The sequence below is a fragment of the Carassius carassius genome, chromosome 2 (genome assembly GCF_963082965.1).
Source record: "Carassius carassius chromosome 2, fCarCar2.1, whole genome shotgun sequence".
NCBI lineage: Eukaryota > Metazoa > Chordata > Actinopteri > Cypriniformes > Cyprinidae > Carassius > Carassius carassius.
This window is the reverse complement of record NC_081756.1, coordinates 41091195-41104910: the sequence shown is the minus strand read 5'-3', so window position 1 is coordinate 41104910 and position 13716 is coordinate 41091195. Positions and strand designations below refer to the sequence as shown.

The window sequence follows — 13716 nt, the reverse complement described above, 5'->3', positions numbered from 1 at the left end:
CGGTTTTATAATCGTACGATTATATGGTCCGCAATTTTTTTTTGTACCTTGTCAGTGAACTACGGCTCTATGTAGTAAAGGCGGGTCCATCTGAAAGCAGGTGATAGAGATTCACTACTGATTACAGAACCGGCTTAACTGATAAGATGCGCATGATAATCGCATTCGATTAATCGTGCAGCTCTAGCAAAATGTACACTTTTAATGAATATAATGAATGTATGATTTTATGTATGGACATATTTTTTTATCATTGCTGATGTAATGTAGGAAGCCAAAACATCTGTTTTACACGTGGTAACTTTTAACAAACTACAGTTCTGGTGGAGGGGTGATTTGTGGAAAGTACCAAGAGTAACGTGATACATATCATGGGTGCTGTACCGTGGTTTTTCAGTTCAGTTTGAACACCGTTACAGTCCTATTTCTTGGTGAAGCCCAGTCCTAAATATCCTAACAATTCAAGGATTTTGCAAATTAAATAAAACAACGTAAATGTTTCTTTTGATATTTTTTCCCAGGCCTGGAAATTACTTATTTTTTTTTTACTCCATGATAGCCTCTAGCATGAAGTATCAGTGAAACATCATAGAGCCACTTCCTAGCAATAACCAAGTCAAGTCTGCTTTATTGTCAATTCTTCCACATGTACAGTACATACATACAGAGCATTATTTTTGCAACAGTGAGGCTGAAAAAAGCCCACCATTGAGGAACACTGAGTAAATAAATAAATGTCTCTGCAGACATAAATGTGTCATAATTCTCATGGTGACTGAGCAAAGCATGGTTTTATTTCAAACTCACTAAAATGGTTTCAACACCATATAAGCTGTCATTTATAACAGCAATGTCATACCTTAGATAACATTTAATCTCCAACCACAGGATGCTTAAGGCACTCTGTGAGTTCAGCTGGACAGAATTAGCTCTCAAAGGCTTGACTGAGAGAGATAAAGCAAATAATTATGGTTGAGTATGACTGCCATCATCAAAGAAAGTAAATGCTTTCTGAAGCTCCCAGTAACAACATTCCTGACCACACAACCAAACCAAAAGACCCTTTCCCCTCTCTGCCAAACATTGAACAGGACTCCCGAAACACAAGAAGTGGGTAGACAAACAGGCCTGACAACATGAGACACTCACGGATCATACTTCAGCTAAATCCTGATTAGTGCTCTTAAACCACCTTCCGATAAACACTCTACAAGTGCCATGAGTCAACTGAGTTTGCTCATGGGGTGAAACAGGAAAGCGTATTTTACAATGCTGCTGTGTTAAAGTTGTGCTCAGAAGAAATAAACAAAGGTGAGGAAGGGAGGGATGTAAAGTGGCAGCAGAGAACGTGAAGAGAGGGAGAGAGAGAGTGTGCTAACGCCCCAACACCGCCGCAGTGTTCTTTCACTGCACCAACATCAGCTGTTTACTTCATCACAAACTTTGATAGATACTCCCTATCCTTCAGATCACCCTTTAAAGAAATACTGTAAGGTCGTGCTTCAACGCAGCTCCTTGCTGAAGTAAACAATCACACCACATAATGTCTAAACAAGCACAGACGGGTCACATCCGACCGCAACCTTCACAAAATGTCTTTTCACACCATGTAAGACAGTAAAGTTCAGGTCTTGCAGTTCAAAGTAAATCCAAAGTAAAAAAAAAACATTCAGCTTAGTAGAGTTCACATTATGAATACAGGTATGCATCTAGAAAACCCTTAATTTGGTCAAATAGGATGATTGTATCGCTGAATCCGATCTTGCATGAAATCTTTAAGCTATTATGCAATGAAACGGTGTTTGTTTTCTCTTCATGGCATAATCAAATCCCTCTGTTAAATATGAGCAAAGAAAAACAAAAACTGAATTCATGTTGCCACCATACTATGACCAATCTAATAAAAACACTGAGAACTGAGAGTGTTGCAGTGATCTAATATTTACAGCCTGAATGGTGCACTGATAACCCAAAGCAAATTCTTATCACAGATATTATTCTGCAATCTCATAATCCCTGCAGCTACTTCAGCACACATAATCAATTTGAGGTCAACAATATTATCATATGTGCCCTTGAAACCTACATGTATTAAGCAGCCCATCCCAGTGGCTGTCTGGCTATATCCGATTCCCAGAGAACGACAACATGACGAGCATTATTTTCATTTCTCCAGCTTCACATGCTCACCTTCAATCATTACAAACTGTGGTTATTATAGATCGACACAACCCGTGGGAATGAATAAATGCGCACAATTTGACCAAATGGATAGATTTTGAGCAATACGCAAACATTTCCTCGACTCCGGGGTGGGGGAGGGAAATAAACTCCAGTTAGCAACGGGGCTAAAGCCGTTAGCAGTCTAATCGTGAAAGTCGACGGATGAGAGGATGTACAGATGTTTTTCATCACGAAATGGATAAAAAAAAAAAAAAAAAAAAAGAGTAAAGACCAGCTTAAAATCGCTTACCTTCTTTAAAACGTGAGCTACATCTACAAAATTATACTTGGTATTCCCTCCCGATGCTTGTTTTTCCCATTTGAGGCCTTCTGCTTCAGCGAGCTCCGATGCGGGAACATCCGAGGCGCGCGACGCTCATCTCAGTCCGCGCTCGCGCCAGCGTGCTAAGCTAATCACTGGCAACCTTCCCCAAAATGCGATGATTAAAATCTCACAGGGCTCCGATAAACTGGTAAGAGAAGTGGTTATAAAATCTCCATCCGTCCCTTTAAATAGTCCATGGGTCTCCGTAACGTTAAGTTTGCTGATTTGGCTTGATCTGAGGTGTAAAAATTAAAATTCCGTTTCAAGTTAATCCTCTCCGTCCGAGTCCTTCCGAACAGTCACGATCGGCCTTTGACTCGCGCTGACGAAGAGCGGACGCGAGGAGTTGATACGCGGAGTGTGATAGGCTGACGCGAATGGGCGGTCACTGTCTGTTCCCCGTTGTAAATGTGAAACTGGCGCCATTGTGGTTCTTGCCAAGGAAGATTCCACGTTGTTTTCTTTGGCGATCTCGAGCCGTAATGGCGTAGACAGTGGCATGTTTTTGCGAGCTCCATTTGGGTGAGAGGAAAATGGAGAACCTGTGTGGGTATATGTAGCAAAGTTGCTTGAATGTGTTTTTTATGTGTATGTTTTCATATTTTAAGATACGAGTGAACAGAGCTGCACCGTAATTGTTTATCCCGTCTTAATTCAGATTGATAAAAATGTAAAAATCTTCAGCATACTTTATACAAAATGTTTGCTGGTGAAGGATTCCGAGCTCATCAGCCACAGCACGATTTGCTCTCCTTTACCGTTGTCTGGAAAATATATGTTGGATGTTTTGATTTTTGTTTTATTTTCGATTTGACGTCACACACCTTGCCACCGACATCTTGGCGAGCAGAATAACGCAATGGCTCCCTCTGTTGAATATGTCTGAGACATGGCCTTAATTCTCGATCTAGATCTATACTCAATGTTCTGACATGTTCTGTCCTCACTTCATATCCCAACATAAAATACATCTGAAATCAAACAGGCTCATACCTGCCAGTACAAATAAGGATGTCAGACATGTGAAATCTTATTTAAATTTGTGTATGATTAATAATTATTTATTATTAATGTATGTGTGCTCCTATGTTTATGTTCTATGACCTATTGATTGCCAATAAAGTCAAATTACTGAACCTACACATAGGAGCCTGATAAAAAAAAAAATATCAGATTAGAAGGAAATTTAAAACACTTAAAATGCTTTTGCATCTGAATACACACACTCTCTCTCTCTCTCTCTCTCTCTCTCTCTCTCTCTCTCTCTCTCTCTCTCTCTCTCTCTCTCTCTCTCTCTCTCTCATTTCCTACAACTACATTTCCCGTCAGCCCGTTCTCGAGCTCTTTCTGTCCTGATTGGCTGATTCCGAAGTTGAAAGTTGAAAAGACATGTTTTTCAAGCCCGTACGGTAAACATTATTAGATTTCACGGTTTTACTAGTCAGTACAGCATTGTAATGTCCTTGTAATGGTATAATTTAAGACAGTTTTCCCCCGCATTTTATTTGTTCTGTATGATTCGAGCAGAAGACGCGCTTGTTTTACGCTGTGTTGGATAAGACCTGCAGACTCACTATGACAGCTGCGTGAAAGCAACTCTTATAGAGATCACATTAAAGACTGCCATTTATTTTGGAATAGTATGTTTTGATCCAAGCGACGCGATAAACCAGCTTTTAATATGGCAGCGCTACTTTTACGGCGCGGAAGCAGATCGTACGACAAACGGGTTTGGTCGTTATCGTCTCGTTTCAGTTGTTTTCAAGCCAGCAGAAAACTGGAGAGCAATGTGACTTCTTGCTTTCATTTAATGACTCCAAACATACGAGGTCTAACATCGGGACACATTCAGGTGGGTTATTTAAATTCAGAATAAGCACTGTGTAAACTATTTGTTCATTTAAGATTCATAGCAAGGGGGTTTGATGTAATGCTGACTAACACAGTTTATACCTTTTTTTTTTGACTAAACTGAAGAGATGGATCATAATAATAGCAAGTAATCTATGCGATTATACATGACCTTGATATTACTTTGGTGATTAACCAAGTTCTTTTTAACAGAATATTTTGACAAAGCCATTGATCCCGAGGCTTCTAGGACTTGATTTCCATTGTCAGCACAAATTGTTCACAGATCCTGTGAAACTGTGGAAACTATTAGGTATTACATTTATTAGATTTATTTGGCCAGACAAAGTTTTGATGCAGAACTTTTGGCTTCTGAATCTTGATACTTTTTCTGTGTTATGTTGAATAGCATAATTCAAATATTTTTTCCACATCTGTCAGGCACTACTCATTATTTCAGTACATCCAACAGAAGACATGAAAAGAAAGAAGGTGGAAAAGGGAAGACCCCAGAGGAGGAAGAAGGTATTTGTTAAAGAAGGTAGTTTGTAAACTACTTTCTTAATGCATCTAACTGTGAATAATTCATTCATGTATGTTTAATAAAAAAATAAAAATAACATTGACCTCATAAGCTTTTAACAAAATGCCTGCTGAAGCCCACTTTTCAGTGCAGTGTCCAAATCTCCAAATCTAATCGAAAACCAATAGAAAGAATCAAGTTTTAAATTTTTTTTTTCTTTTTCAATAATTTGCTACATTTGAATGTGCCTCACAATAAAGAGCAAAAGATCTGTCGCTATCTCGGTTTCCTCATGATTTTTTTATCTTCATAAAGGCATTTTTAATCCTTATTAAAAGTCTTTTTTTTTTGTAAACATGTTTTAAAATAACATTTTAAATGTTGGAATAAAGTTGTTTAAATATAATCTTATTTTAAAATATGAAACAGCCGTCAGTGAGTGGCAGCAAGTCCATTGTCTTAGTGAGTGAGTGAGTCATAGTATTATTCATTAAAAAAGTTTGTTTCAAATGAAGCTAGTTACCATGTTTATGAATTAGTTGTTGAATCATTCACTCAGATCATATATTCTAATATAGTAACAAAACACTGCTGTGTGTTGCTCAAAGGCGTGTATTCAGATTAGAATATACTTCTGAATGCTATACTAATAGGCTAAATCATGCAGTGAAGGCATGTTTTTGTTTGGTTTCTACAATATGAGCTACATACTCAATAATTTCATGGACAATAACGGTGTTATTGCAGACTATGTTTATCGCACACTCCTACATTGCCCTGCTTGTTAGGTGGCTAAAGTTGATTTGAGTTGGAATTGTTTTATTTAGAGAACATTAAGTGATTTGACAAACATGGAATTGGCACAGTAATGTGGACATCAGGTTGACTGGGACAACAGTCAATAATGCAATTTGTTGACCAATCAGACGCATGTAATTCAGACATGCAGATATACTTTTAATTCCAGATTTTTTTTTCTTGCTTTGCTTCATTGGTTATTCCCTAGAAGAGAAAAAGAGACGAGAGCAGGAGGACCAGATGTATAGGGAGCGACTGCGCACACTCTTTATCATTGCTGTCATCATGAGCTTGCTCAACTCCATCAACACCAGTGGGGGGAACATATCCTGGCATGATTTCATAAATGAAATGTTGGCCAAAGGGGAGGTGTCACGAGTACAGGTGGTTCCTGAGAGTGACATTGTGGAGATCTACCTTCACCCTGGCGCAGTCATCTTCGGCAGACCTGTAAGTCACTTCACACACAAGTACCATACTTGATTTTTTAATAATTGTAATCATTATGGTGCTAACAGTCCTAGTTTTACTGATGTCTTGTTGTCTGTTGTAGAGACTTGCCCTGATGTACCGAATGCAGGTGGCCAACATTGACAAGTTTGAGGAGAAGCTGAGAGCAGCAGAGGAAGAGCTGAATATAGATACCAGAGACAGAATACCAGTGACCTACAAGCGCACAGGCTTCTTCGGGAAGTAAGTAATTTAGACCTTCCACAGAGCATGCAATCCTGCCAAGTTGAAAAAAGATTCAAAACGACTGTTGGCATAACAAAGTATCACTGGATTAATTTCTTGTCCTTCACAGTGCTCTTTATGCACTTGGTATGGCTGCCATTGGGGTTGCAATTCTCTGGTACATCTTCCGACTGGCAGGAATGGGTGGGAGAGATGGCGGCTTTAGTGCATTTGTAAGTCAAGATTCCTTCATTTACATTTGTTGTAGAATTGTACATTTAATTATTATTCAAATGTTTTCTGATGTCAAATAATCTGGCTGCTCCACCAGAATCAATTAAAAAAAGCCAAATTCACTATTGTCGATGGGAAATCTGGTAAAGGTGTAAACTTCAAAGATGTTGCAGGAATGCACGAGGCCAAAATGGAAGTCAAAGAGTTTGTGGACTATCTAAAGGTAAGGTCATTGGAAAGTTAGGCCCACATCTTTATTTCTGTGGATGTGACAATCTTTAGTTTTTCACGCTCAGTTTTACTTGGTGCTGCATTACAGCTGCATATATATAATTATTTTTCTTTTTTTTATAAAAAAAAAAAAAAGAAAGAATATCAGCTTCCACATTTTGAAAACAATTACCATATTATCGCAGAAACAACATTTACCATATTATCATAGAAAATACTTCTCACACACCCATAGAGCAAACTGACTTTGGTAGCACTCCATTTATTTCAGTGTTGACATTTCTATACATTTAAGTTCTTAAGAGTTTTTCTTATTATGTATGTCTTTATTTTTGGAGCTGCTTAAAAATATAAAGTTCTTGTTATTAGTACAATTACTGTTTCAGTCAGTTTTCTCTTTCAGGTCTGCTGCTGTCATGACAGAGCAAAAGATGTAACTGTCAACTTGTTTATAGCTAGCTATCTTAATAATAACACATGTAGTTTAATTGTACAGATGTTTGTGGTGACCTTATCACACCCTTGAGTTCTTCGGTTGCTACTGCTACAGTAATGCAGAAATGCATATTGTTTCAAAAAGGTCTCTGCATTTTATCTTTTTTGTTTGTTTGGTGTTTGTTTTTTGAAGAATCCGGATCGATACCTTCAGCTTGGGGCCAAGGTACCTAAAGGCTCTCTTCTCCTGGGGCCCCCTGGCTGTGGAAAAACTCTGCTTGCTAAGGCAGTGGCAACAGAGGCTCAGGTGCCCTTTCTTGCCATGGCAGGTTCAGAGTTTGTGGAGGTGATTGGAGGTAATTCAGTACAATAAACTCTGTATATTTAATAGTCCCAACGCATTTCAGATCTTCATATTTAAATCTGAATGATTTTTCCTCACCCAGGCCTTGGTGCCGCAAGAGTGCGAAGTCTATTCAAAGAGGCTCGTGCTCGAGCGCCGTGCATCGTCTACATCGATGAGATTGATGCTGTGGGAAAGAAACGGTCCACAAACATGTCTGGTTTCTCAAACACAGAGGAAGAGCAGACCCTTAACCAGCTACTTGTGGAGATGGACGGTAATAATAAGAGATGTGCAAGTTATAATGGAAATACTATTTGTTTAAATTAAAGTGTTTTTTTTTCACATGTTTTGCTATTTTTTATATATATATATACACACACACACACACACACACACACAGAGGCTTCATTCAATTTTAGTCATGTTAATGTTATATTTTAAAAGTAGTTCTTTAATATGTGTATATTTGAAGTGGAAAACAAAACACATTATCTGTTTTGTTTTTTCTCCTGGATGCACAAGCGTTTGCCATTGTAACATGGTAACAGTAATACCTTGACTGTGCTGACCTAACTTTTACTTGTGGAATTATTTTTATAATAGGCTATTGAGTTGGTGCTGCACTGCCTATTTATTCAGTTGATTTTAATGTCTACATAGGCTGATATGATCTGCACATGACTTTATGAGATTATCAACATATTTACCTTCTCACCTTTAAAGGAATGGGTACCACAGATCATGTGATTGTCCTGGCCTCCACTAACCGGCCAGACATTCTGGACAATGCACTCATGAGACCAGGCAGGCTTGATCGGCACATATTTATTGACCTGCCAACTCTTCAGGTAATGAATGTTCAAAGTACTTTTTTGGAGATATATAGCAGCTATATAGACTGGCTCTTTCTATTCTTGAGTTCTTGATTTTGATTGGTTATCAGATGTTCCATGTGTGAATAACTTCCGAAGTAGCTCCAGATTTGCTCGTTCTTTCTGGAGACTTCCAGACTAGTGATGATGAATTGGACTGTTTTTCTAAGCAAAATCTGATAAATACAGTCCTGATATAAACACATGTACGCTACAGGCCAAAATGTTTAATGTTTTTGAAAGAGGTTTCTCAACGAGGCTTAATTTATTTGATCACGAATACTGTAAAAACTGTGATATTGTGAAATATTATTACAATTCAAACAACAGTTAAACAATTGCCATAGTATGTAATTTATTCCTGTGATGGCAAAGTTGAATTTTCAGCAGCCATTACATCAGTCTTCAGTGTATAATATGCTGATTTGCTGATATGTTGACATTTTTATGCTGCTTAATATATTTTTGAAAACCATGATACATTTCTATTTAATATTTTGGTGCTAATAATAATGATACTACTTTAATTCAGCAAGGATGCATTAAATTGATCAAAAGTTAAAGTAAAGACATTTAATGTGAATACATTTCAAATGAATACTGAACTTTCTATTCATCAAAGAATCCTAAAAAAACTGCATCAAACATATTAGGCAGCACAAGTGTTTTCAACGATGATAATAATAATAATAAGAAGAAGAACTACTGTTATAAATAAATGAGCACTGAATCAGCATCCTGAGGTATCATGTGATCATGTGTGTTCTAGGAGAGAAAGGAAATCTATGAGCAGCACCTGAAGATCCTGAAGCTTACTCAGCCGGCACACTTCTACTCCCTGCGTCTGGCAGAGTTGACACCAGGCTTCAGTGGTAAGTGTTGTTTTGACCATGTGACTATTATCTCTTGACACCATATCCTGCCACAACTGCCCTTTGTGCATTGTTCCTATTTTCAGGGGCTGACATTGCCAACATCTGCAATGAAGCCGCTCTTCATGCTGCCAGAGAAGGCTACAAGTCTATTGACACCTTTAACTTTGAATATGCTGTGGAGAGAGTCATCGCAGGTATTCGGCTCCTAGATACAGTTGAGCTTAAATAGTATACTCTGATATTGCATTACAGATTTCTACCCAGTAAGCTTCCTTTGTTGGATCTGTTTGATGTTTTCTGTGTGACTTTTAGGGAGTGTGAAGAAAAGTAAAATCTTATCTAAAGAAGAGCAGAGGGTGGTGGCCTTTCATGAGTCTGGTCATGCATTAGTGGGATGGCTTCTAGAACACACAGAAGCTGTCATGAAGGTAAGCAGCATGCTAAGCTAAAAGGTATTATAAAAGAGGAATATAGCACACAAAAATTTAATTAACCAAAGTCTTTTAAAAATGATAAAATACAATAGATTAATGTGAGGGACAGACCAAACATATGGTTGATTTTTGTGTGAACTTTCCCTATAGGCCTGTTAAGGTGTTGGCATCAGAAGAGGGATAAAGAAATCGCAAGCATGTTGTTAATGACAGATCACATATCAAATTTGTCAAATTCACTGTACCGGTAAAATGATTGAGAGTTGTAAATAAAGATTACTGGAATAGGTTTTACATGAAAATACTATTTCAGTCTGTCTAGTTACATACATCCGTCAAATTTTGTTTAATTTAGTGTGTTATTGGCTGTTTCTTTAAAATATTTATTAATAACAATTTCTGAGTTCAAATCATTTAAAAGTAAGCTCTACCCTCTATAGTAATCACTGTGTGAATAATATTAACAATTTATTAATATACATGAATCCATTGAGATTTTTTGTTCTCTAGGTTTCAATTGCTCCCAGGACGAATGCTGCTTTGGGCTTTGCTCAGATCTTGCCAAAGGATCAGTATTTATTTACTAAAGAGCAGCTGTTTGAGAGGATGTGCATGGCTTTGGGTGGACGAGCCTCTGAAGCCATTACCTTCAATAAGGTCACTACAGGTATGACATCTACACACATCTAATCTGACAACACACCATCAAGGGGAGAGTTATGAATACATATTAGAGAAACAGAACTAGCCAAAAGAATAATAATTAGTAGTGTCGACCGATATATCGGCCGATATTTGGCATTTTTCTGCTTGGCTGATGTGTTTTAGCCGGGACTTTTATTTTGACGGCTTTTATATTAGGCCTATATATATATATATATATATATATATATATATGTATTTATATGTGTATATATGTGTATGTATATATGTGTATATATGTGTATATATATGTGTGTATATATGTATATGTGTATATGTATATGTGTATATTTATATATGTATATGTGTATATATATATGTGTATATGTGTATATTTATGTGTATATATGTATATGTATATATATATTTATATATGTATATTTATATATATGTATATTTTTATATATATGTATATTTATATATATGTATATATATATATATATATATATATGTGTATATATATATATATTAATAATAATAAAATATTAAATAATAATAAAAAAACAAAACAAAAAAATCATATCAGCTATGGACCCCCCATGCCTTCCAAGATATCGGCTGTCTGAAAACACATATCAGTTGACCACTAGTTATTAGCATGAAACAGGACACGAAACTCAGATAAAGACATGGTCTGTAATTGATCATGTACGATGGTTTTAATTAACTATTTTATTTTAACTCTTCATGTTTGTATTTTTTTATGTGATTGCAGAATAGGATTTTTATTCAATGATTTAATAAAAACTGCTGGGATTCTCATTTATTATGTTCCATAGACACGCCATAGATATCTCCAAGTGAGACAAAAATATTAGAATGTAGCCTTCAGGTGCCAGGAGTAACAAATGGTTATTTGCTAGGAACAGTTGTATATCCAGTGGTACAGATGCAGACCTGACCTCGTGAATATTTATAGGTAGTATTAGACACTCGATAAGTTAGAAACTCATCGTAGGTGCTCAGGATGACCTGAGGAAGGTGACCCGTGTGGCCTACTCCATGGTGAAGCAGTATGGCATGGTTGCCAGTGTGGGCCAGGTGTCCTTCCCTGACTCCGAGGATCAGCGGGGTATTGGGCGTAGACCATTCAGCCAAGGACTCCAACAGCAGATGGACCATGTGAGTGAAAGAACATACTAACCTGCTTCTTGTTCTACTGGTGTGTCATGGGAGATGTGATGTTACAGAGGCCTCTGTAGGTGTTAAATGTCTGTTGTCTTGAATTTGTGTCTGAATATTTATTTGTTTTCCTTTCTCTCATGTTCAGGAAGCTAAGATTCTTATAGCACAAGCCTACAGGCAAACAGAGAAATTGCTTTTGGACAACAGAGACAAACTTATTTTGGTAAGATCTGGTGGTTAGAGAATCGGACTCCCAATCGAAAGGTTGTGAGTTCGAGTCCCGGGCAGGCAGGAATTGTGGGTGGGGGGAGTGCATGTACAGTTCTCTCTACACCCTCAATACCATGACTTAGGTGCCCTTGAGCAAGGCACCGAACCCCCAACTGCTCCCCGGGCGCCGCAGCATAAATGGCTGCCCACTGCTCCGGGTGTGTGTCCACAGTGTGTGTGTGTGTTCACTGCTCTGTGTGTGTGCACTTCGGATGGGTTAAATGCAGAGCACAAATTCTGAGTATGGGTCACCATACTTGGCCGAATGTCACTTCACAAACTTATTAGCATAGCAGGATAATCAAGGGCCAAATTCATGAAAATCTTACTATTTATTTTAATAATATATTTTATAATTAAAAAATGGCAATTAAAAAAATAGATTCTTATGCATGTTTCATGAATGTGGCTCCAGATCATTTTAGCCGATTCATTTTTATTAAAATGTTCTCATAATTTTCATAATATACTTGTTGATGTCTTGTTACAGTGCTTCAGTGTTTTTAAAATAGCTTTTTAAGTAGTCACTGCAGCTTCTCTTTTTGTAATTTCTATTCTTTTATGTAAACATAAATCTTTCACAATCAGTTGTTTTTTTGTTTTTGTAGCTTTAGGCAAGTTAGGTAGAAAATCCTCATAGCATAGCCTTCATTACTTGTTGGAGTTGTTGCATTGCTCTTGTTTGCTATGGTTTTCAGCTGGCTAATACACTGCTGGAGAGGGAGGTGGTCAACTATGATGACATTGAGGCTTTGCTGGGACCTTCTCCGTTTGGACCCAAAAAGATGATTGCCCCTCAAAGCTGGGTGGAGGCTGAAAGAGACAAGCAGGACACTGGTGAAGAAGAGCCACGCAGACCCTACCGCAAAGATAAAGATGATGACATCAACCTGAGCCTGGCGTGAGCTCTGCAACGCATTCACGGTCTTTAACGGACACACCTGAAAGTCCAAGAGTGGAGCGACTGCCTTTGAGGAGCAGTCTGATTTTCAAAATTGTGCTTTTAAGGGGGAAAAATGCTTTTCTTCCCCTTGATGTTCCAGTTAGACCCACTCTGATTGACTGTAAAAATAATGGCAACATACTTGGTTTACCTTTTATGCTGATCTTTGACCAGTAATTATATGTTAAATGTCTTAGGACATTTGATTAAAAAACAAAAGCAGCTTACAAGCATCAATCAAGCGTGGAAGAGTAATATCCAAAGTGTTTTTCTCAATAAGGTAGATTTCTCTTAAAGAGTAGTAAATACTTCCTTTGAGAATTGCACAAAATGTACTGGATTTAAAACAGTAATTGTGCTTTTTGAGCTTCTTTCCAGGCCATACAGATCAGCTGTTAGACCAGGTGAGCATTGCCAGTGGTATGTCTGAAGTCATCTTGGGATGACAGTGGATATTCTGCACCATATGCAATAAATTATTACAATTGTGTTGAATGTCAAAGAGTTTTTATTTTACAAATTGATAAATAATAAATGTTTTTGTCAGATGACTAAATGTGGTTGTTTTATCATTACTATTAATGTTTAGTCTTTTTTTATATATAAATTGGAAGAAACTACCATTGCAAACTAAACAACTGGCTGGTATTATTCCAATATTTTATTTGTAACTAAAAGAAAAGATAATAACAGCATTTTACGTTGTTTTCTTATGAAATAAATAATAAAAACAAAACTATGTAGTTCAAAATGTAGAAACACAGAAACTAACAAAATAATTAATACAGGCATTATGTAATTAGGAAAAACTTGTGTTCCTGATGGAAAGCTAAAAATATATACATTTGAAGCAT

At 37.2% G+C, this 13716-nt stretch overlaps 2 protein-coding genes across 2 annotated transcripts in view; one reads left to right on the top strand and one right to left on the bottom strand.

Annotated features, from left to right (window-relative positions):
• The window catches only part of LOC132109694 (ankyrin repeat domain-containing protein 11-like), a 166460-nt gene extending 163576 nt beyond the window's left edge, over window positions 1–2884 (bottom strand). The window contains exon 1 of the mRNA XM_059515980.1: window positions 2474–2884. The gene's annotated coding sequence lies outside the window, so the exon portion shown is untranslated. The remainder of the gene's footprint in view (window positions 1–2473) is intronic.
• A 1200-nt stretch (window positions 2885–4084) lies between these two features.
• Window positions 4085–13352, top strand: LOC132109706 (paraplegin-like). Its single transcript, XM_059516002.1, has 17 exons — window positions 4085–4400; window positions 4613–4712; window positions 4841–4924; window positions 5929–6170; window positions 6274–6413; window positions 6526–6628; window positions 6727–6852; window positions 7489–7651; window positions 7742–7915; window positions 8365–8489; window positions 9283–9385; window positions 9472–9582; window positions 9701–9816; window positions 10333–10489; window positions 11483–11646; window positions 11795–11872; window positions 12618–13352. The coding sequence occupies exons 1-17, from the start codon at window positions 4230–4232 to the stop codon at window positions 12822–12824; spliced, it is 2364 nt and encodes a 787-aa protein (XP_059371985.1). The 5' UTR covers window positions 4085–4229; the 3' UTR covers window positions 12825–13352.
• Window positions 13353–13716: the final 364 nt, after the last annotated feature.